The following is a 25,665-nucleotide window of genomic DNA, read 5'->3' as shown; positions in this document are numbered from 1 at the left end:
CTTGTTTTAGGCCTATAAGTTTGGTATGTAGGCCCTGCTCACACTAGAACTCAACATCAATAATATTAATATAGGTATAACACCAAATTTGATGTATAAAATGTGTTTCTTTATGTAATGCATATTTAGATATCTAATTGAAGAAAAATAAATTTGTTACTAACTAGGTCAATGTCTATTTTACCAAACATTTGTTCATTTAGTTGCCTATCATTTTCAACTATAAGATTTTATATAATATTCACTACTTATAATAAAAACTTAAATTAGACATGAACATCATGAAAGTATGAAACTCTCTAAATTCGTCACTTAAATTAATGACAAAGTTGTGAGAGGTTTAAATTTTCCTTTACAAGTTTTTATAACTAATTGTTTTTAGTAATGATTCTGTATGAGTAAATTTTTGGAAAAAAAATAATAATAAATGAATATTGATGGATATAGAATAAGTCAAGTGCAGTTGAATCTCTTTAGAAACTGTTTTGAAGAGATAGTTTATTGAAAAAGTGCTTCTGGAGAGCTGCTGGAATTCTGTTTTTAGTAGTGGGAACCGGTTTCCCCATATATGAAAATCGGTTTCTGGCGCGATATTTTGAAAACTAACAGGCTGTCAGTTGTGTGCAATTTTGTTAGTTTTGTTTGTTATGTTGTTAGAGCATTATATAAACTCATTATAAAGTTTGTTATGTGTGTAATGCCACTGTGAATAAATTTTTTTTCTCCTCAATTATCCCCCCCCCCCCTCTCTCTCTCTCTCTCTCTCTCTCTCTCTCTCTCTCTCTCTCTCTCTCTCTCTCTCTCTCTCTCTCTCAATTTACTCTATTCAACTTCATCTTCTCCAAATTCACTTTTCACCATTGATGTTCATGGCGAGTTTTTGACTTGCTCCAACATTTGGCATCAAGAGCTCTGGTTGTGATCCGTTAATCCGCTACGAATTATGGCAACTACTTCCAATGATCGACTCCCTTTCAATCTTTCAATTCATGATTCGAAAAACTATGTTAAGTGGGCAAAGCAAATGAAGGTTTTGTTTGGGTATCAAGATTCGACAATATTGTGGTAGCGCTTGAAGAATCCAAGGACCTTGCAACATTGAGTAAGAATGAGCTTCAAAGCTCTCTTGAGGCTCATGAGCAAAGGATGGACGAAAGAGGGAACGACAAGGCTAAAGCGGAAATAGCTTTGCAAGCACGTTTGAAAGAGAAGAACAAGCGTCGAATGGGAAATGGCAACCAAGAGAGAAAGGCTATGGTGGAAAAGATCTACAAAATCCAAAGGCTCAAATGGGGCACAAGGATGAGGGCTGCTCCAAAGGTGGTCAAGGCACCCGCAAGGTGTTTGACAAAAGTGGAGTTAAATGCTTTAATTATAACAAGCTTGGGCATTTCGCAAAGGAATGTAACGTGAAACCAAAGGAGAAACAAACCGATGAAGCAAAGGTTGGTAGACATGAAGCGGATGAGGATAATACGCTTCTTGTGATGATCAAAGAGGAGAATTATGGCATTGAAGAGGGGCTGGACAACAACCACAGTAGCAAAAAAACTGGACAACAGTAGCAGTTTTGTGCAAAAAGGTGTCAAAATGTGTTCGGAACAAAACGTGATGGTAACGGTTCGAGATGGAATTCAAGCAAGCGATGAGTGGTACTTGGATTCCGGTTGTTCAACATATATGACGGGTATAAGGGATTGGTTTGTTAAGATCAATCAAGCTACAAAGAACAAGGTAAAGTTTGTCGACGATACAACTTTGGAGGCCGATGGTGTAGGGGATATTTTGATCATGAAGAAGCATGACGGTCATTCCTAGATCAAATATATTTTCTTTATCCCTGGAATTAAGTGTAATCTCTTGAGTATTAGCCAATTGCTTGAGAAGAATTACACAACTCGGATGGAAAACAAGAATTTGTGAGTTTTGGATCAAAATGGAGTTTTGGTTCTTAAGGCACCTATGGCTGCAAATAGAACTTTCTATATAGCATTGAAAGCGAAGGAACATCGGTGTTTAGCTACAGTGGCAAGTTGTGAGGAGTGGTTGTGGCACTATCGCCTTGGGTACCTTAATTTTCGAGATATGGACATGTTGCAAAAGCACGGTATGGTGACCGGGATGCCAAGGATTATTGTTCCAGCTGAGGTGTGTGATTAGTGTGTTCAAGGGAAGCAACACAAGGATGCTGGTCATAGGACCAACCATCACCTTGAGGTGGTGTATTCGGATGTTTGCGGCCCAATGCAAGTCAATTCATATGGTGGCAATCATTACTTTGTCACGTTTATTGATGATTTCAGTAGGAAACTATGGATTTATCTTATTAAGAGGAAGGATGAGGTGTTTAATGTGTTCAAACAGTTTAAATCCATGGTGGAGCGGCAAAGTGGTCACAAGATGAAAATTCTCAAAACTGATGGTGGAGGCGAGTATACCTCAAGTGAGTTTGGGAATTATTATGATGATGAGGGCATAGTGCATGAGGTTGTTCCACCTTATACGCCTCAACAAAATGGTATTGCCGAGAGGAAAAATCGATCAATAATGAATATGGTCTGTTGCAGGCTAAAGAGTAAAAATCTATCGAAAGAGTTGTGGGGTGAGGCTGTTTCTATAGTTGCCTATTTGTTGAATAGGTGCCTGATAAAGAAGCTTGGCACAATAACTCCAGAAGAAGTATGGTCTGGTCATAAATCAAGCTTGAGTCATTTACGTGTTTTTGGTTCGATTGCGTTTCGACACATTCTGTGTCAACTTCGAAAGAAGCTAGATGACAAGGATGAGATGTTGATACTTGTTGGTTATCATCCTACTAAAGGCTACAAGTTTTTTGATGTGAGTAGAAAGAAGATAGTGGTTAGTCGGGATTTAATCGTGGATGAGGTGTGGCAGTTTGAAAACAGAAAAATTGGAGTTTCAGTAGAAGAAATCGGTTTCCCTCTAGATGGAAACCGGTTTCCCTCGCGATCTGCAGCTCTTGGGACTGTTTCTGAAGTAGCAGAAACCGGTTTCCCTTCTAATGGAAACAGGTTTCCTGAAGTAAATTCTGATTCCCATGTTTCAGCAGAGTTTGTACAGCAGTCGGTCAATTCCGAAAATTTTGATAATGCAGAAACCAGCAAAATACCAATTAGGAGGAAGGGTATGCCTCAAAGGCTCCAAGATTGTGAAGTTTTCACGACAACGAGATCAAAAATGATGGTGATCTTATTCACTTTGCGCTTATGGCCGAATCTGAGCCCGTTAGCACGGAAGAGGCACTAAGCGATCCAAAGTGGGTGTGTGCGATGAAAGAGGAACTGGAATCGATTGAGAAAAATAATACTTGGGAGTTGGTTGATTTGCCGGAAAGAAAGAAGTCAATCGGTGTGAGATGGGTCTATAAGGTAAAAGCAAATCCAAAAGGCGAAATAGTCAAGTATAAGGCTCGACTAGTGGCGAAGGGATTTTTGCAACGTGAGGGGATAAACTTTGAAGAAGTATTTGCACCGGTAGCTAGAATAGAAACCATACGGCTGGTTGTTGCTATTGCGAATAATAACAATTGGTCAATTTTTCAAATGGATGTGAAATCCGCTTTCTTGAATGACCCTCTTGAAGAAGAAATGTATGTGGGACAACCACCCGGTTTTATTGTGAAGAATCAAGAGGATAGAGTTTACAAACTAATGAAAGCTATTTATGGTTTGGAACAAGCTCTGAGAGCTTGTAACAAACGCATTGATGGTTTCTTGCTTGACATAGGCTTCAAGAAGTGTGTATCCGAACATTATGTTTATGTGAAGTCGGATGCGAGCAAGGATGTTATCATACTTTGCCTCTATGTTGATGACTTGTTAATCACGGTCAGCAATGAATCAAACATCTCAAAGTTCAAGAGTGAGCTTATAGAAGAGTTTGAGATGAGTGACCTTGGTGTATTGAAGTATTTTCTTGGCATAGAGTTCCACAAGTCAAAGGTGGGGCTTCTTATGCATCAAAGGAAGTATGTGTTAGACATCTTGAATAGATTTGATATGGAGCATTGTAATGCATCCATAACACCGGATGATGCAAGGTTACAATTGTCCAAGAGTGAAGATGAACAAGATGTGGATCCAACTTAATATAGAAGGTTAATTGGATCATTGAGGTATTTGTGCAATACGCGGCCAGATTTGACGTTTAGTGTCGGTATTGCTAGTAGGTTCATGGAGAAGCCTAAAGTATCACACTTGGCTGCAATTAAGAGGATCCTTCGATACACTAAAGGAACTCTTGGTTGTGGAATTCTCTTTTCCGCAACGGATAATGGTGGTAAATGTGAATTACTTGGTTATACCGATTCAAGTTGGTGCGGAGATAAAGATGATAGAAAGTCTACGACGGGATATGTCTTTATGTTCGGCGGAGCACCAATCTCTTGGTGTTCTAAAAAGGAATCGGTAGTTGCACTCTCGTCTTGTAAGGCCGAGTATATCATTGCGTCATTGTGTGTGTGCCAAGCGGTGTGACTTAGGAACCTACTGAAGGAGCTGGGCAACAACTTTGATAGTGCTGTCACATTGTTGGCTGATAATATTTCAGCCATAAATCTTGCTAAAAATCCCATTGCACATGGGAGAAGCAAGCATATTGAGATGCATTTTCACTACTTAAGAGATTTAGTAAGTGCAGGCCAGTTGAGGTTAGGATACTGCAGAAGTGAAGAACAAGTTGCGGACTTGTTGACGAAAGCGGTATTGAATGAAGATTTCAAGAAGCTATTGAGGAGATTGGGTATGAAGAATGTTGAGCACTTGAATTAAGGTGGTGTTATGGTTGTAGAATAAGTCAAATGCAGTTGGATGCCTTTATAAGCTGTTTTAAAGAAACAGCTTATTGGATAAGTGCTTTTGGACAGCTGTTGGAATTCTGTTTTTAGTAGTAGAAACCAATTTCCCCATATATGGAAACCGGTTTCTGGCGCGATATTTTGAAAATTAAAAGGCTGTCAGTTTGTGTGCAGTTTTGTATATTTTGTCCTAAATATAATTTTTTGAGATTTTATTTGGTCTTTTTATGAGAACTTTTTGAATTTGTAATTGTATTAACTATTTGTGTTATTAGCATACTTTATATATATATATATATATATATATATATATATATATATATATATATATATATATATATATATATTACATTTTTCCGTAACACATAATAAAGTTGATTTTGGAAATGCCTACGATAAAGTTATTTGGGGTTTTCTTAAATTTTTGTTAAGAATGATGGACTTTGTTGAAGTTTGGATGAAATGAATTGAAGCGTTGATTTTTTCTAGTAAAATGTCGGTGTTGATAAACAGTAGTCCTACAAAGGAGTTTTTGTTTGAGAGAGATTTGAGACAAGGTGATCCCTTTACCTTTTTTTTGTGATCGTGGCGGAAGGTTTAAAGGGGATGGTTAGTAAGTCCGTGGAGAATGGAGATTATGAGGGATTTAACATCAACGGTAAATGCTTTGTAAACATCCTTCAATTTGCGGATGACACGTTAATGGTGAGAAATGGTAGTTGGAAGCACATTTGGGCTATCAAGGCAGTGTTGATGAGGGGTTTTGAGCTTGTGGTGGGATTGGGGATTAACTTTCACAAAAGTAATCTAATTGGTGTGAATATTAATTCTCATTTCTTAGAAATTGCTACTGGTTTTCTTTCTTGTAGGAAGGAAGAAAAAGAGTTCATTTTTCTTGAAATTCCTATCGGGTATAATTCTAGAAGGATCTCAATGTGGAAGGGGATTTTGACTAAGATGAAGAACCGGCTTTGGTGTTGGAAGGGTCGTATGCTAAGTTTTAGGGGTAGATTGACTTTTCTTAAATCAATGTTGTTTGGGGAGTTTTAGAGGATCGTAGAAAGATTCATTGGGCGAGTTCGAAGGTTGTTTGTCTTCCAATTGAAAAGGGTGGTCTTGGGTTAAGAAGGATTGACGATTTTAATGTGGCCCTTCTCCACTAGTGGAGGTGGAGGGTTTTAGTCAAATCTAAAGCCTTGTGGTATAACGTGCTGAAGGCTCGTTACGGTGATATTAATTTGCAGGTTGTGAATTCTAGTGGATTTCAAAATAGGAGGTTTCTCACTTCTTCTTCTTGGTGGAGGGATATTATTTGTTTAGATAAGTATTTTCCAAGGAATATTTTTGTTTCGAATTGTAGATTTCTTTTTGGAAATGGTTTCATAATTTCTTTCTAGCACCCTGTTTGGTTAGAGGAATTTTGTCTCAAGGAGAAATTCCCTTTGATGTTCAATTTATCTAACTTAAAAGACGTGGCAGTAGCTTGCATGAGAGGCTGGCTCAGCGGAGAGTGGAAATGGGGGGGACTTCATGGTCGCTATTTTACCGAATGGTGTTGCTGCTTTCGAAATGCAGTTGCTACTGCATTTACTCTAGAATGTGAGACCGGATACGACCAGCACATACATCATATCTTGGATTTCACTTGAAATTAAACCTCTTTAAGAATTTTCGCATGCCGAAAACCAAGTTGAAACTTTATGGTGCAACTTCCATGTTGGTAAGAAGCTCTTCAATCATCGACATAATCTTTCACCTTGTGTAGTCTTGATTATGTCAACACATCTTTGACTTGAACTTTCCACAAGTCAAAAACAATTTTCCATCAATTTTTTCTAGCCCAAACTACATACTGGAACTTGTGACTGCAACTCAACAACTATTCACAACACAACCCTTCTTTTATGATGTGGAAGATCAGACAAAACTGCAACCACAGATCATACTAAGAACTCCTATCCTTGGATTGAACCAAAAGCTCTGATACCAGCTGTAGGGAAAAATAACAAACATAGAGAAAAAAATAGGAACATAATAACACAAGAGATTAACGTGGAAACTCCAAAATCGGAGAAAAAACCACGACCATTGTCGAATGACAACCAGACAATAACACTATGTAAAAAATTTTACAACACATAATATATCCTCAACTACCCTAGGTCCCCAGTACACCCACACCCTCCAAAATAAATATTTAACTACATCTAACACAGAAAGTCAAATACAAGCTTAAAGTGCTTTTGACTGGTGCATCTTGGAACAAAGAACTTGAATCCTATATATAACTTTGGACTTGTGACTCTTCTCTTATGCTCTTGTACTATATTGTTGTGAGGTTGTAGTTAAATTTGTTGGGGAGTCCGAGAAAGTCGGGAGCACCAACAGGACCAATGCTCCAGGACCACAAGAGAGAGAGAGACGCCGCATCTCAACCCAAAACCTTAAGGTGTTACGTAAATGGATTATCTCTCTTATAAATCCAACATTTCATCCATTCATAAGAAATGTGGGACTTTAACCACTCACACTTGCACCCAACAGTCTCCCCCACAAGTGTGACTCCTCCACATCCTATAAAATGATCCAACACTAAATCCAGCTCCCGCTCCCCCACCAAACCAAACCACGGCTCTGATACCACAATTGGGGTGTCCGGAAGACTCGGGAGCACCAATGAGATCAATGCTCCAGGATCACAAGAGAGTGTGACGCCGCATCTCAACCCAAAATCTTAAGGTGTTAGGTAAATGGATCATTTCTCTTATAAATCCAACATTCCACCCATTCATATGCAATGTGGGACTTTAACCAATCACACTTGCCCCCAACACTTGCTTGTGTTTTTTGTCCGGCTAAGAGTGAATCGTTGGATCACTCTCTCTTGTTGTGTCGTGTTTCTATTTTTGTTTGGAAATAGGTGGCCGACTGGATAGGTTTCGAAGATTTTGCGACTATTTGTTTCAAAGATAGTTTTTTTGAGGTGGAGCTCTTATTACAAGCGGAACAAAGTGAAAGGAGGAAATGAATGATGCGTTTGATTGGCAACTTATTGGAATTTATGGATTTTTAGGAATGACATTATTTTTAAGAATGATACTGACAACGTTTTAGAAGTGGTTTGGAACATAAATGTGTTGGTTCAAGATAGTCTTTCATTATTTTATTTTTCTTAAAATTCAATTGATTGTAATTTTTCTTTTGTCGAAATTTGTCTCGTTTATTTTGTAATCGGGATTGAGAACCTATAGTTCTCTTATCAATATATCTTGCTTAAAAAAAATAATATAGAATGATAAATATATATATATATATATATATATATATATATATATATATATATATATATATATATATATATATCAAATATGTCTCTTTTAAATATTAATTTGTGAAAAAATAAAAATATTTCCACACAAAATTATAAATATTAATAAAATTTTAAACTCCTGGTCCTTTTATTTATAAAACTATAATAAACTCATAAAATTCTTTAAAAAAATTCGACAGAGAGAAGGTACTAACTACTAAGTACATTTCTCCCAAAATATTTTAATTTTACCATTTATAATGGTAGAAAATTCACGGTTACTTATATTAAAGTTGACTAAATAAAAGTGTCATATTTTTTAATTTTTTTCTTTTTTTATTCTATGTATTTTTATACTAAGTACATGTTATTTTTGTAAAAAAAAAATATATGTTTTTATTTATATATCATTTTTAAAGTTCAATCAAATATTTATTATAAATTTGTCATCTCCATATATTATAGAGATAAATAAATAAATAAGAAATTAAAAAATGAATAATGATATTATAAAAAAAGAAATATTAATATTAAAAATAATAAATTTATTAATTATATTAATATAGGTAGAAAATAAAAAAAAAATGACATGTAAACGAGAACATAAAGTAGAAAATAGTAACTTATCAATATGTTATTTTTTTCAAGATTAATTAATTAATACTAGTATAGTGAATGTGCTATATATCTGAAAATCATCCAATCAATTATATGACTATTAATGTGTATATATATCCAAAATGCCCCCACTTTGTCTTGTTCCCCTCTAGACCCTAAGTGTATATATCTCACTCCCTCCTCCACTTCATATATATTTGTAATCCATATCCATTTCCTATAGTAGTTTTCACTTCTCTTCTCTTCTCTTCTTATCTTTAATTTTCCATCAATGGATCAACTAGAATCTTTATCCACCAATAACTCTCTAGTTTCTCCACTCATCACCACCTTGATCATTTCCTCCATACTAATAATTTTTTTCACAACTATTTTTCCCTCTCTCACATCATGTTTCCACAAACTTTATAGTACTAGTCTCTTTTGTAGTTGTGAAATTTGCCAAGCTTATCTAACTTCAAGTTGGTCAAAAGATTTCAACAATCTTTGTGATTGGTATACTCACCTCCTACAAAAATCACCCACCAAAACCATCCACATACATGTCCTAAGAAACACAATAACCGCAAATTGTGAAAACCTTGAATACATCCTCAAAACAAATTTCGAAAACTACCCAAAAGGAAAACCTTTCTCAACCATCCTCGGTGATTTTCTTGGCCGTGGCATCTTCAACGTGGATGGTGAACTATGGAAGTTTCAAAAGAAGATGGCAAGCTTAGAACTCAACAAAACCTCCATAAGATCCTTCGCTTTCGAAGTTGTCAACAACGAAATCCATCATCGTCTCATCCCTCTACTCCAAAACCAAAACCTCGTTTTCGATTTGCAAGACGTGTTCAAAAGATTCTCTTTTGATAGTATCTGCAGATTCTCCTTCGGTTTAGACCCTATGTGTTTGGAAAAATCACTCCCCATGTCGGATTTCGCTCTCTCTTTCGATCTCGCATCGAAACTATCAGCAGAGAGAGCCATGGTGGTTTCTCCACTAATCTGGAAGATGAAAAGACTCTTCAACATAGGTAGTGAAAAAAAGTTGAAGACAAGCATCAACATCATTAACATGTTAGCAAAGGTTGTCATAAACCAAAAAAGAAAAATGGGTTTTTCTCATCATCAAGACTTGTTATCCAGATTCATGACTACCACAATTCACGACGACATGTTCCTCAGAGACATAGTCATAAGTTTCTTACTAGCCGGTCGCGACACGGTAGCCTCATCGCTCACAAGCTTCTTTTGGTTACTAGCAAGAAATCCTGAAGTAGAGAAAGAGATTTTACTAGAAGCTGAACGAGTAATAGGGAGACACGATGAAAATGAAAATATTTTAGGTGTAACGAATTTCGAACAGCTTAGCAAGTTACATTATCTGCAAGCTGCAGCGTACGAGAGTATGAGACTGTATCCACCAATTCAATTCGACTCAAAGTTTTGTTTGGTGGATGATGTTTTACCGGACGGTACGAGGGTGAAAAGTGGGACTAGGGTTACTTATCATCCGTATGCGATGGGTAGGTTGGAGGAATTATGGGGGGAAGATTGTTTGGAGTTTAAGCCTCAGAGGTGGTTGAGAGATGGTGTGTTTCAACCTACAAATCAGTTCAAGTATCCTATTTTTCAAGCTGGGTTGAGGGTTTGTATTGGGAAAGAAATGGCTTTGATGGAACTTAAAAGTGTGGCAATTTCTTTGCTTAGGAAGTTTCGTATTGAATTGGAGGAAACATCAAGAAAAACAACAGCAACAACGTTGGGTTGTGATAGTCCTAGATTCTCTCCTGGTCTTACTGCCACTTTTGCTTTTGGTCTACCTGTGATTGTTCGTGAAAGAGGAACCAATTATGAAGCATAGTACTATGTAATGTTTCTATGTGTATGAAGATTGTCCTTGTCCAAACGGTTTACTACATGGTATATTTTAGATTTTGACTTTAAAATTATGGTCCATATAGTTTGAAGATTGATTATGTGAAGTATATATATTATTGTTTATTATATCTTAGTTCACATAGCTAGTACTTTAGAGTATTTTAATGGTTATTTTTGAAATATATTTTGAGTTTATTTCATATTAGGAGGAGGAGAGCTCATCTTACTTCATACCCTATGGTTCAAGTTTTGGTAAGGGTGTAAATATGTACCAATAAGTTGTCAGTAAAAAAAAGAAGTTATTAGATGTTGTTATGAAATTGAAAGCTCAAAATTGAGAAAAAAAAATACAAATATAACTATATGTATAGTTTATTTATGGCTAAATTACCTCTTAGGTCCGTCAAGTAATTTAATTGGAATAAGTTAGTCTTTTATGTTTTAATTGTAACAAGTTAGTCATTTTTCGCTACATGTTGGTCCTTTATGTTAACTAACGTCTGCACCGTTGGCCTTTTTCTCAAAATCCTTTCCAAAAAAGATGAAGTAACATTAATGGTACTGATATGTCACGTAACATAGGTCAAAGAGCATCATTGGATCATATAATAAAATTTTCAGAATTTTTTAGTGCATAAAAGTATTTTTAAACTAATTAAAATGTAGGTAAAAGAAGAAATCAAAGAAAAATAGTAAAACAGAAAAAAAAATTCTCATAAAATTACACGAAGTGTAAAATGAGAAGAAATATTTTAAGAATTTTTTTTCATAATTTTTGGACCAAAAACGGATTTAATATGAATTTTAGAAGTTAAAAAAATAATAGAACAAAATAAAGTAGAAACATGTCAACGGTACATGCGTTGATTAACATAAAGGACCCACATGTAACGAAAAAACATAAAGGACTGATTTATTACAATTAAATAACTTAAAGGATCCTGGAGGTAATTTAGCCTTTATTTATTCATTTCGATCAAAGTAATATATTTTCGAAAAATAATTACTTTTTGTTTCACTATATTTCAAAAGATTACAAAAATTACAAGAAAATAGTTTTTTAAATGTAATATTTCTTATTTTCTACTCAAGTGTTTTTCAATTTCTTCTTCACTTAATATATGAATCATACAAATATAAAGTATTTAAAAATGTTTCTCAATTACCTTAATTAGATGCCTCAAAAGATCTGCCAATTTTTAAAACAATAAATCCTAAGAATTTTTCCCTTTGTTTTCCTAAGTTTCTCTCACTTGAACTCACTACTACAAAAAGATCCTTCCGTAACCATTTCTTACCACGGCCACATTACTAACCGAGGTAATATATGTTCATTAGACGTCTTTTATTTTTTTTTTTAATTTTAAATTACATATAACCACTGTCACAATTAAAAACTGTTGTGATATGTTAAGAGTGGCACGCTTCGAAATCCAATATCTATAATTTTTATGTTTTTTCGTTAATAAAATGGTGTGTTCCCTTACTTTTAAATTTTAAATAAAAATTAAAAACTTGTCACCACAGTCCATATTAATAACCATGGTAAAATATCAAGACAAATCACCACGGTTATTTTTAACAACTGTTGTGAAATATGTTACGTTTATAAACTATTCACTTCAGAACAAGTTGCGCTCTAAGTGTGAAACCCTAATTTCTCTCGTTTTGTCCCAATCTCTCAAAACTCCATCCTAACTTTACCAAACTCCAACTTAACTTCTCAAACTAGTATGAATCAAGGGAAGATGCCACGGAACAAGTAACAAGCTCATATCTTTGTTTTCATTTTTCATAAATCTTTTCAAGTAAAGGTACATATGTGAATCATTTTATGAGATATGATATCATGTTGTTGTTCAAAATATTAGTCTTATTTATACTAATACAAATAACACTTTTTTATGAAAAAGCTTTCACCTCGAACATGCTAAAAATCGAGAGTACAATCCTGTGAGCGCCATGTTTAATTTTTTTCAAAAAAATAAACAGACTTTTCCTTCGATTTTGTCAAAAATCAATGTAACATAGCTATAAGTGAGCGTCATATTTTATCCATAAAAAAATAATAAACCTATTCTCTCGGTTTTTTTTGGAAAACCGAGGGAATATAGCTATAAGTGATTTCGCTTCGAATCCCTATTACTGCATTTAAAGTTTCTTCAACTATTTCTCACTTAACGCCTTTCCAGATTTCATGTTTTTCTTTGTTAATGAGTAATTCTCAAAATCTTTGTTATATCAATAAACAAGAATAGGCAATAATAGGAAAGGAAATCTTTCATTGATAATCAAAAAACAAGACAACATATAACTATTCCACATATTCAAACTTATGACTCCACTCAACTTCAATATTATCCCTATTAACTATCACTAATTGAGAGAAAAGTTCAGAAAGAAATCTTCCCACTATTACAAATAACACTTTTATGACTAAGTTTTCACCTCGAACATGCTAAAAATCGATAGTATAGGTCTTGGGAGAGCAATGTTTGATTTTTTCTAAGAAAATAAACAACATTTTCCCTCGGTTTTCTCAAAAACCGAAGTAACATAACTATAATTGAGCGTCATGTTCTATCCATAAAAAATATAAGAGATCTCGCTTCGAATCCCTATTCGTTCATTCAAAGTTTTTTTCAACGATATCTCACTTGGTGTCTTTCCATTTTTTATATTTTTCTTTGTTAATTAGTAATTCTCAAAATCTTTATTGTATCAATAAACAAAAATAGACAATAATAGAAACGAAAATATTTCATTGATAATAAAAAAACAAGACAACAAATAACTATTTCACATATTAAAACTTCTGACTCCATTCAACTTCAACATTATCCCTATTAACTATCTCTAACTGAGAGAAAATTTCAGAAAGAACTCTTCCATAAGGTATGAGAAAAGTCATTTCCTTCCGATATATGATTATCATTTTCTTTAAGAAGTTAAAAATGGTAACAGGAAGATTAAATTTAACTCTGTGGGTAAGGAAGTACAAGAGATGTTTGTTGTCCCAAGTAACCGTTTCCATGTGGTTTCTCTCTTGGACGGAGAATTGAAACTAGAAGTTGAAACCAAACTTTTGCAATTGGGAGTAGAGTAACAGGACTAGTGGGCTTATCTCTATTGGCATAAACTAGGTGAAGATGGGTTGAGTAGACATAGTTGAATCTATAATGTTCAACACAACTACCTTCTTCTTCATAGTTTATTATCTGAGAAGTGATGGAGTAATGATGATACGAGAGATTAACATAGGATTGGATTACCTCAACATCATGACCAGTTGGCACAATGAAGGTATTTAACAAGAACACTTTAACGAGATTAATATAGATGGGACCATGAATAATGTCTATGTAACCATTCAACTTTTGTTGGAAATAGTTTTCCTTACTTAGATAAAAATCTCTGTCTTTCAAATCATCGAAATCAACAAACTTTTCATTGATAACGGAAAAAAGATTTTCATCCATTTTTGAATAAAAGAAAAGACTTTGAAACTAGGTTTGAAGACACAAAGAGTTGGAAATGAAACGTTGAAAATAGGTATATTATTTAAATAACTCAAAAGCCTCGAAAATCCAAAAAATACTTTACATTTTAAATATGGATGATCATTGTTATTCTAGTGATATTAATCCAATGTGCGCCACATTTTAGAATAAAAGTAACCAGCCGACTTTTTTTGGAAATAGTTTTCCTTAGATAAAAACCTTTGTCTTTCAAATCATCGAAATCAACAAACTTTTCATTGATAACGAAAAATGATTTTTAACCATTTTTGAAGAAAAGAAAAGACTTTGAGACTAGGTTTGAATACACAAAGAGTTGAAAATGAAATGCTGAAAAATAGATATATTATTTAAATAGCTCAAAAGCCTCCTTTAAAATCCAAAAGATGCTTTACATTTTGAATATGGATGATCATTGTTATTCTAGTGATATTATTCCAATGTGCGCCACATTTTAGAAACAAAACCACATCTTACCTCGGGTTTTCTTAAAACTGAGGAAAAAACAATTCAGGAACCTTTCTTTTTATTATATTATTTATTTGTAAACTAAATGATCAATCTCCTCGGTTTTCTTAATAAACGGGGGATAAAGTAATCAGATTTTACTATAAAAGCACTCCTTAAATAGATTTTACCCTAATTATAACTCGTACACATCATTCTTTGGGATGAATTGCAAGATAATATAATCTTGGAACTTAAGAAACTTGCTAAAGTTCTCTATGATGGATTACCAATGCAGAAAAATATTTTCCAATGTTTGGAAGAGATACCTCCTTTAAAAGTTGGATGCATTCAATCCATATAACATTTTACAATATTTAGAACAGATAACTCCTTATAACAAAAATTTATTCTCCAAGAATTTGAATTTGAGGTAATATTGTATTTTAATATTCTGTGTAAACAATATAATGTAAAACAGAAAAAATTTCACATTGTTTTACAACTAAACAACTAAACCGAGATGATAATTTAGCGTTATAATTGAGAATATTGATCATCTTCCTTAAAAAAATTCTTGTTGTTAATTTCATGACTATCAATGCTCAAGGCACTACCATTAGTGATCAGTGTGAAACATAAAAAAATTCCATTATAAAAGCATTTTTAACATCAAAAATTGATAATGAAACGTTTGAAACTATCTACATCTTTCACTTTAAAGTTTGCAAGAGTATTTACAATGAAGAGATCTCTTTGATGGATTGCAATTGCAGAAAATTATTTGAGTTTAAGGTTTGTGTTCTTAAATATTTATTTGAGCAGAAAATCATTTTATCTAACCCTTTTTTTGTTTATATCATAAACAAGTGCAAGGAAAAGCAATGAAAATATATTGGCACCCAGCATTTGATCTTGCCTAGAATATCAAGGAATTGAAGATCTAATATATGATCTTCATGGACAAATTAATTTTTATTTTATTATTCTGTGTAAACAATGTAATATTCTGGGTAAACATTGTAGTTTGTAAACAAATTATTTTATTAATTTTCTATGTAAACAACGTATCGAATTTTAATTAAAAAAACAATCTAACTTATCCCTCGGTTTTATTGATAAACCGAGATATATGAGGCGCTGGTTTTGTAAATAATGAAACTACAGATTACGGGGTTCGAACCCATGCACAAATAAATTTATCCCTCGGTGTTTTAAGAACCAAGGTGTTAAGTCGTTACTTTTTATGATGCCCTTCGTTACATCGCTTCAGTAGCCGAGGTTAAATGCATTTCGCATCCGAGATGAAATGAGCATTTTGTAGTAGTATCCATAAGGTATGAGGAAAGTCATTTCCTCCCGAGAGATACTTATCATTTTCTTTAAGAAGTTAAAATTGGTAAGAGCAAGATTAACTATGACTTTGCAGGTAAGTAAGTACAAGAGATGTTTGTCATCCTAAGTAACTTTTTCCAGTTGTTTCTCTCTTGGACGTAGATTTGACACTAGAAATTGATACCAAACTTTTGCAATTGGGAGTAGAGTAGAATGACTAGTGGGCTTATCTTTGTTCACATAAATTAGGTGAAGGCGAATTAAGTAAACATTGTTGAATCTATAATATTCAACACAACTATCTATCTCTTCTTAGTTTATTTTCTTAGCAATAAATGATGGAATAATGGTGATAGGAGAGCCGTTTACATAGCATTGGATTAACTCAACATCAAGACTAGTTGACACAATGGAGGCATTTAACCAAACCCCTTTAACAAGATTAGTGTATATGGCCATGAAAAATGTCAAAGTAACTATTCAACTTTTGTTTGGAAATAGTTTTCCTTAGATCAAAACCTTTGAATATCAAATTATCGAAATTAACAAAATTTTCATTGATAACGAACAAAATATTTTCATCCATTTTTGAATAAAAGAAAAGAATTTGAAACTAGGTTTGAAGACACAAAGAGTTGGAAATGAGACGTTGAAAATAGGAATATTGTTTAAATAGCTCAAAAGCCTCATTTAAAATCCAAAATATACGTTATGTTTTGAAAATGGATGATCATTGCTATTCTAGTGATTTGATTCCAATGCGGGCCATGTTTTAGAAATAAAATCATATCTTACCTCATATTTTCTTATAACCGAGGTAAAAACAATTCAGGAACCTTTATTTTTTATATTTTTTATTTGTAAACTAAATGATATTGTTAGAACAAGATTTGTTCTGATCAATTATCTTAGTTTTGATGATAACAATAATATGAATTTTGCTTAAGATAATATGGTACTCTAATCCAATGCAATTTCCTTTTCAGGAAATATATAAAGAGTATGCATAATTCAGCGCTCAGAAGCTTTGTCTCAAAGGGTTCCGCATGCAACATCAGAACATGGTCTGGCAAGACATCAGAAGATGGTCGAAGCAGAATCAGAACATGGGTCTATGGAAGCATCAGAAGAACATGAGATCAGAAGCACTGAAGTTCTGATGGTATCACGCTCAGAAGCACTTCAAGGTCAGAAGATCAGAAGATGCTTTGCACCAAGCTGTTTGACTCTGATGATATTCAAACGTTGTATTCACAAACATCAGATCAGAAGGAAGTACAAGTGGCAAGCTACGCTGACTGACAAAAGGAACGTTAAAAGCTATTATAGGCTACGTCAGCAGACACAGCGTGAACAAGGCTCGAGGTAGTTGACAAAAGCGTATAACATTAAATGCGATGCTGTACGGAACACGCAAAGCATTAAATGCACTCAACGGTCATCTTCTCCAACGCCTATAAATATGAAGTTCTGATGAGAAGCAAGGTTAATGATTCTAACGATTCTGCACAAAACAACGCCTATTAACTTGCTGAAACTCTGTTCTACTCAAAGCTCAGAATCTTCATCTTCATCAAAGCTCACTACATTGCTGTTGTAATATATTAGTGAGATTAAGCTTAAACGTTAAGAGAAATATCACAGTTTGTGATTATAGCTTTTAAGAAGCAAATTGTAATACTCTTAGAATTGATTACATTAAGTTGTAAGGAACTAGAGTGATCGTGTGGATCAGAATACTCTAGGAAGTCTTAGAGGTTATCTAAGCAGGTTGTAACTAGAGTGATCGTGTGGATCAGAATACTCTAGAAAGTCTTAGAGGGTATCTAAGCAGTTGTTCCTGGAGTGATCAGTGTGTGATCAGAAGACTCTGGAAGACTTAGTTGCTGACTAAGTGGAGAACCATTGTAATCCGTGCGATTAGTGGATTAAATCCTCAGTTGAGGTAAATCATCTCTGCGGGGGTGGACTGGAGTAGTTTAGTTAACAACGAACCAGGATAAAAATAACTGTGCAATTTATTTTTATCTGTCAAGTTTTTAAAGCTACACTTATTCAAACCCCCCCTTTCTAAGTGTTTTTCTATCCTTCAATTGGTATCAGAGCGCCGGTTCTAAGGTGCAAGCACTTAACCGTGTTTAGAAAAGATTCAGGAAGAGAAAAACGCTTCAGTAAAAGATGGTTGATGAAACTGCAAAGTCTACACCTGCATCTACATCTGGCTCTGCTGAGCAACACAACGGTAACAATGGTTATACTAGACCTCCGGTATTTGATGGTGAAAACTTTGAATACTGGAAAGATAAACTGGAAAGTTACTTTCTTGGTCTAGATGGTGATCTATGGGATCTTCTGATGGATGGTTACAAACATCCAGTAAATGCCAGTGGCGTAAAGCTGACAAGGCAAGAAATGAATGATGATCAGAAGAAGCTTTTCAGGAATCATCATAAATGCAGAACTGTTTTGCTGAATGCTATCTCTCATGCTGAGTATGAGAAGATATCTAACAGGGAAACGGCCTATGACATATATGAGTCCTTGAAAATGACTCATGAAGGAAATGCTCAAGTCAAGGAGACTAAAGCTCTCGCTTTAATCCAGAAGTATGAAGCCTTCAAGATGGAGGATGATGAAGACATTGAAAAGATGTTTTCAAGATTTCAAACTCTTACTGCTGGATTGAGAGTTCTTGACAAGGGATACACCAAGGCTGATCACGTAAAGAAGATCATCAGAAGCTTACCCAGAAGATGGGGTCCTATGGTGACTGCATTCAAGATTGCAAAGAATCTGAATGAAGTTTCTCTGGAAGAGCTTATCAGTGCCTTGAGAAGCCATGAAATAGAGCTGGACGCAAATGAGCCTCAAAAGAAAGTTTATCAGTCTTGGAACCATCTGTTTTGTTTGTTTCTAAAGCATTGATGTTTCGTTCCTGACTATTCTGAATGCTCTAAATGCTACAGAATATACAATATTGAAACATTGACTGTGGACGAATCAATAAATATCTGGTTTGATGATAAACTTGTTCCTGATGAAACAAAGCAGCTTAAGAATTTCTGCAGATACAGTTTTGTCTTATCAGAAGCTGCAGAACAAAGAAGTGAATCTCCAGAAGCTGTGTATATCAGAAGTAATGGATCAGAAGATCATTCAGATTTATATCAGCACACTTCAGAAGGAGTGTTTCCAGAAGAGAAACTTGATCAATTCAGAAGCAGTGATCGAAATCAGAAGGCGTAAAGCCTATTGAATATTTCACACCTGTCATCCATTATCTGATGATGAACACGTGTCTCTACGGTTAGTACGAAGCGTGCAGTTGAAAAGACGCCGACCTAGGTAACTGTTTTAAATCATTTCTTTTACCACGATCTCTCTCCTCACGTCACTCGTCATTTAATGAAAATGATTTCTTTGATTCTGAAACTATTCATTTTGTTTATTTATTCTTTTTCATTTTCTATTTTTATATTCGTCTCCTTATATTCTTTTCAAATCATACCATACATCTTTTTCGCTCCCTTGTCTCTCTTTCTTCTTGCATTCTCTCGTTTGAAAAGTTCTTAGCCGTTTTCTAAAACCCTAATAAAAAACCCAGTTCTCTTCTCCTGTTCGTTTTTGTTCATTCTGCATCCATGGCTGCCTTCTCATCCCAAAATGTTGGTACATCTGTTCCTCACCATCTCCAAGAAGAAATTTTGCAACTTACTCCTGTTGTTGCATGCTCTATTCCCAAGGACAAATTAGAAGTTATCTGTGAACTCATTGTTGATTTTGACAACCTTGAAGAACATGGATTTCATCTTAAAGAAGACATCATCTTTCAAGGATGGACCTTGTTGTTCGCTGAGTTCGTTGGCCCAGTTTATCCGAATCTTGTCAAGGAATTCTGGGCACATGCTGTGGTTGCTCCAAATTCAATACTTTCTTTCGTCCATGGAAAGTTTGTTGTTATTACTGAAAACATCCTAAGAGTGATGTTTGATCTGAAAAACCCTGAAGGGGCTTTTGAGATTGATAAAAGGGCAGTTTGGGAAGATGTTCTATCCACTCTCTATCCAAATGTCAAGAAAACAAAACACGTCAAGGATTTGAGAGATATCTATAAAATCTGGACAAAGATCATTCTTGGGTGTTTCTACCATAGGAAAGCAACACATGCTTCGGATTTCATCAGTAATGAGCAAAAGTATATTCTTTATTGTATTGCCACTGGGAAGAAGGTTGATGCGATCTACATCATCTTCAACCACTTGTGGAAAGCAGTAAAGGATTCCAGAAACGCTTTCAGAGAAAAGGGTGGAACAATCATTCCTTTTGGAAGGATTATTTCAAATCTTTTGGTGCATTCAAAGATTGTTGAAAGTTTGGAATCTGAAGGTATTGTGAAAGACCTTGCTGTCACATCTGGGGCTTGTCTGAATGCATTCACTTTGAAGAAGATGAAAGTAATTAAGACTATCAGTAAGACTCCTCAACCTCTTACTGATACAAGAATCAGAAGAGCACCTGTTCTTGCTGAGTTTGAAACCTTCTTCAACTGTGAGGTACCTGTAGTCAAAACTAGGTATCTGTTATCACAAGAAGAAAATAAATATCTCAAAAATCAAGAGAAGGGTGCTCCAATGAAAATAAATAAGAAGAAGGAAGAAAGGACTAAAAGAAAGCATGATTATCCTTCTGCTGTCTCTAAGGAACAAGATGTTTCTAAAGAGGTCATTGCAAAGGTTGCTAAGTCTGTCTCTGATGAGTTTGAGAAGAAAGGGAAAGAAGTTTTTGAGAAGAAGAAAACAAGAAAAAGGAAGATGATTCTTCAAGAGTCTGATGAAGAAAATGTCTCTCAAGAGGCTGAGAATCAACCAGAAGTTCTGGCATATGTCAGAAGGAAAGAAATCGCTAGCGGCAAAGCAAAGATCATTGAAGAGCCGAAGAGTAAGAAGCAGAAGAAGACTGAGGATGTGGCCAAAGCTTTTCTGAGAGGTTCCAAAGGTATATGCATTTTTGAACCTGATTCTGTTCCTGCTGTTCGTTCAGAAGTTGCACCAATAGAGGTTGTCCCTACACCTGAACCAGAAAAAGCCATATCAGAATCACCTGTCTTTGTCCATGTTCTTACACCTCCATCTTCTCCTATAACCGTTCCTTCCTCTCCACCTACCATAAATCCTGTTCTGGATATACCACCCCTTCAAACTCTCTTTCCATCTCAACCTTCTCTCAATGCCACCCTTGAACATACTCCCTCCACCTCTCAAAACAATCTTTGTGATTCTCCTCTTCCAACCTCTGCATCACATGAGCAGCTGCTCCGTGATTGCAACTACACTCCCAAGCCTCGTCCTGAAGCTGAAGTGGTAGTGTTAGATTCTGATACTGAAGCAGAATCTTCTTATAGGTTGGATAGAGAACCTCATCTGTACTTCACTTCCAACCCTGCCTTTTCAAAAACCCAAATAAAATTCCGCCCTGTATATCCTATTGGTGTAGTTTTTGAAAACATAAAGAGGAATCTCAGAAGTATCTTTGATACTCTCAGAATTGCTGAAAGTTCTGGATTGAATGATGTTGCTATGCGGAACTTCTGGAGGATCTTTCGCAGAGAATCAGATGCTCTGTTTTTAGAACTTCAGGGAGCCTGTGTAGCTGCTGCCCCACGGCCTCGTGGAATTCTGAGGAATTATGAAGACTTCTGGTTTGCTAGTCTCAAAGGAAGACATCTGTTGGAAGAGAAGCCCTTCTTGGATGAGATGGAACAATTAAGACTGGCTGCTGAAATGGAAGCAAATCCATGCAGGGATATCGTTGTCTTTATTCTTGATTATCCTGTTCTGCTCGGAGATTTCAAGACTCTCTTTGACTATCTGAGGGAAAACCCTTCTGAGAAAGATCCAAGCTTGGTCATTCTAGAAGTTGTTGATCCACCAGAAGTTGAAGGTCCTTCTGCTCCCAGAAATCTAGCTGCCATTCTTCAGGCACTTGAGAATGGAGACTTGGAAATTCCTGCTGCAGAATATGGAGATGCTTCCATGCAAGAAGCAGATGCTGAAGATCATGTTGCTGAATCAGATCCTGTTGAGGACATCCCTGCAAATGATCTGTCCATGGAAGCTATAGATCAAGTTGCTATTCCTGTGGTTGAAAGCGTTGAAGCTTCTTCTGATGAATCTTCTCGTCTTGCAAGGACTCTAGAAGAAATTCAGAAGAGACAGGATGAGCAAAGCTCACTCAATGCTGAGTATAGAGCTTTCATGGTGAGGCAAGATGGACACAACAATGAGGTTCAAGAGATGCTGGCCAAGATCTTGTCAAGGCTAGGGCCATCTTAGATTGAGTCTGTGTTGTTTCTTTCTTTTCGTTGCATCTGTCTTTGTGCATCTGATCTTACTTATCTTCATGTACTTCTGTACCTGCTGTTTGAACTTCAATGAAATCATCTTCTTCCTCCGTGTGTTTCGTTTTGTTTGTCTCTGAATCTTTTTTGTTTTTTGATGATATGACAAAAAGGGGGAGAAATATGTGATAAATGATTTGATTTAATCAGTTGTTTTTACTAACAAGAACTGCAAGTTCTATATGGTTTAAGTGTTTTGCAGGTATAAAGAAGTGAAGAGAATCTTCAAAGCAAACACAAGAAGCAAAACCATAAGAAGTGTTATTCTGTAAAAAGAATAAACTCATGGAAACTGAAGCAAGCCGAGTGCTATCAAGCTTCAGAAATCAGAAGCAAGAAAGAAGAATGAATCAGAAGCACTGATAATAGAATTTGATCCATATTTGTCTATTTGCTCTGACAAAATTCTATTTGCTCTGATACATTATTTTAGCCTATATGGCTCTGATACATATCATGTGTTCTAATATACATTTTATGTTCTGACTCGTTCATGCTGACTTTTGTCGTTTAGTTTTTTGTTCTGTAACATTTCAGGATGTAGAGATGCTCTGATGATGCTCTGGTACATTCAACAATGTTCTGATACAAATCTAGCATGAAGTGATGTTGGTAGAAATTCAAAGCTCTGAAGCTATCCGAGGGAAGCAGAAATCAGAAGCTGTGAATGTTCTAAAGATCCAGAAAACTCAAGTTCTGAAGCTGTCCTAAATGGAAGCAGAAATCAGAAGCTGTGAATGTTCTGAAGATCAAAAGAAATTCAAGTTCTGAAGCTGTCCTAAATGGAAGCAGAAATCAGAAGCTGTGAATATTCTGAAGATCAAAGAAATTCAAGTTCTGAAGCTGTCCTAGATGGAAGCAGGAATCAGAAGCTGTGAGTGTTCTAAGGATCTAAAGAAATTCTAGTTCTGAAGCTGTCCAATGGAAGCAGAAGTCAGAAGCTATGAATTCTCTGAAGACAGAAGCTTATGTGATCGTCTCTACCGAAATAATCAGGGAAGTCTTTTATTAAAGTTCTTCGAGTATTTATTTCAGGGGGAGATTATTTATCTCAGGGGGAGATTGTTAATCTCAGGGGGAGACATATTCATATGCTTATGCTATAGCTGTGTAATTTGTCTTTTGCCGTCTGCTCTTTCTGATCGCAAATTCATATCATTTATATATGTTTTTGTCATCATCAAAAAGGGGGAGATTGTTAGAACAAGATTTGTTCTGATCAATTATCTTAGTTTTGATGATAACAATAATATGAATTTTGCTTAAGATAATATGGTACTCTAATCCAATGCAATTTCCTTTTCAGGAAATATATAAAGAGTATGCATAATTCAGCGCTCAGAAGCTTTGTCTCAAAGGGTTCAGCATGCAACATCAGAACATGGTCTGGCAAGACATCAGAAGATGGTCGAAGCAGAATCAGAACATGGGTCTATGGAAGCATCAGAAGAACATGAGATCAGAAGCACTGAAGTTCTGATGGTATCACGCTCAGAAGCACTTCAAGGTCAGAAGATCAGAAGATGCTTTGCACCAAGCTGTTTGACTCTGATGATATTCAAACGTTGTATTCACAAACATCAGATCAGAAGGAAGTACAAGTGGCAAGCTACGCTGACTAACAAAAGGAACGTTAAAAGCTATTATAGGCTACGTCAGTAGACACAGCGTGAACAAGGCTCGAGGTAGTTGACAAAAGCGTATAACATTAAATGCGATGCTGTACGGAACACGCAAAGCATTAAATGCACTCAACGGTCATCTTCTCCAACGCCTATAAATATGAAGTTCTGATGAGAAGCAAGGTTAATGATTCTAAAGATTCTGCACAAAACAACGCCTATTAACTTGCTGAAACTCTGTTCTACTCAAAGCTCAGAATCTTCATCTTCATCAAAGCTCACTACATTGCTGTTGTAATATATTAGTGAGATTAAGCTTAAACGTTAAGAGAAATATCACAGTTTGTGATTATAGCTTTTAAGAAGCAAATTGTAATACTCTTAGAATTGATTACATTAAGTTGTAAGGAACTAGAGTGATCGTGTGGATCAGAATACTCTAGGAAGTCTTAGAGGTTATCTAAGCAGGTTGTAACTAGAGTGATCGTGTGGATCAGAATACTCTAGAAAGTCTTAGAGGGTATCTAAGCAGTTGTTCCTGGAGTGATCAGTGTGTGATCAGAAGACTCTGGAAGACTTAGTTGCTGACTAAGTGGAGAACCATTGTAATCCGTGCGATTAGTGGATTAAATCCTCAGTTGAGGTAAATCATCTCTGCGGGGGTGGACTGGAGTAGTTTAGTTAACAACGAACCAGGATAAAAATAACTGTGCAATTTATTTTTATCTGTCAAGTTTTTAAAGCTACACTTATTCAAACCCCCCCTTTCTAAGTGTTTTTCTATCCTTCAGATATATCCCGTCAGTTTTCTTAATAACAGAGGGATAAAATAATCAAATTTTAATATAAAAGCAGTCCTTAAACATATTATACCCTAATCGTAACTCATACGCGTCATTCTTTGGGATGGATTACAAGATAATGATATCTTGGAACTTAAGAAGCTTGAAATAGTTCTCTGTGATGGATTGCAAGTGCAGAATTTTTTTCCAATGGTTAGAACTGATATCTCCTTTAGAAGTTGGATGCATTCAATTCATATAACATTTTCCCATGTTAGGGGTAGATAACTCCTTACAGCAAAGATTTGTTCTCCAAGAATCTGGATTTGTTCTTATATTGTGTTTTAATATTCATAATAAACAATGTAATGTCAAAAAAAGAACTTTTTAGCGTTATAATTGAGGATATTGATCATTGTCCTTAAACAAATCCTTATCGTCCATTTCATGACTATCAACGCTCAAGACACTGTTGTTAGTGATCTGCGTGAAACATAAAAAGCTTCCATTATATAAGCATTCTGAATATAAAAAATTGATAATGAAACATCATGAAGCACTTGAAACTATCTACATCTTCCACTTTAAGATTTGCAAGAGTATTTTCTATGAAGAGTTCTCTATGATGGATTGCAAGAACATAAAATTATTTGGGTTTAAGGTTTGTGTTCTTAAATATTTATTTAAGCGGAAAATCATTTATTTATCTAACTCTTTTTTTGTTTATATCAAAAGCAATTGCAAGAAAAAGTAATAAAAAATATATTGGCACCCAGCATTTAATCTTCCCCAGAACATCAAGGAGTTGAAGATACAACATATGATATTCATGGACAAATTCATTTTTATTTTAATATTCTGTGTAAACAATGTAATATTCTGGGTAAACATTGTAATTTGTAAATAAATTATTTTATTAATTTTCTTTGTAAACAATGTAACGAGTTTTAA

The 25,665-nt window shown here is 35.0% G+C and overlaps 3 protein-coding genes across 3 annotated transcripts; all 3 read left to right on the top strand.

Moving 5' to 3' along the window:
- The first annotated feature begins 4,193 nt into the window (after positions 1-4,193).
- On the top strand, positions 4,194-4,790 carry LOC131632904 (secreted RxLR effector protein 161-like). Its single transcript, XM_058903625.1, has 2 exons — positions 4,194-4,476; positions 4,570-4,790. The coding sequence occupies exons 1-2, from the start codon at positions 4,194-4,196 to the stop codon at positions 4,788-4,790; spliced, it is 504 nt and encodes a 167-aa protein (XP_058759608.1).
- A 632-nt stretch (positions 4,791-5,422) lies between these two features.
- Positions 5,423-5,866, top strand: LOC131632903 (uncharacterized). Its single transcript, XM_058903624.1, has one exon. The coding sequence runs from the start codon at positions 5,423-5,425 to the stop codon at positions 5,864-5,866; it is 444 nt and encodes a 147-aa protein (XP_058759607.1).
- A 3,038-nt stretch (positions 5,867-8,904) lies between these two features.
- Positions 8,905-10,992, top strand: LOC131632913 (cytochrome P450 94C1-like). Its single transcript, XM_058903631.1, has one exon. The coding sequence runs from the start codon at positions 9,016-9,018 to the stop codon at positions 10,594-10,596; it is 1,581 nt and encodes a 526-aa protein (XP_058759614.1). The 5' UTR covers positions 8,905-9,015; the 3' UTR covers positions 10,597-10,992.
- The last annotated feature ends 14,673 nt before the right edge of the window (positions 10,993-25,665 follow it).

The sequence above is a fragment of the Vicia villosa genome, unplaced genomic scaffold, assembly GCF_029867415.1.
Source record: "Vicia villosa cultivar HV-30 ecotype Madison, WI unplaced genomic scaffold, Vvil1.0 ctg.001049F_1_1, whole genome shotgun sequence".
NCBI lineage: Eukaryota > Viridiplantae > Streptophyta > Magnoliopsida > Fabales > Fabaceae > Vicia > Vicia villosa.
Note: the sequence above shows the minus strand (reverse complement) of the source record. Positions and strands in the feature narration are given on the sequence as shown.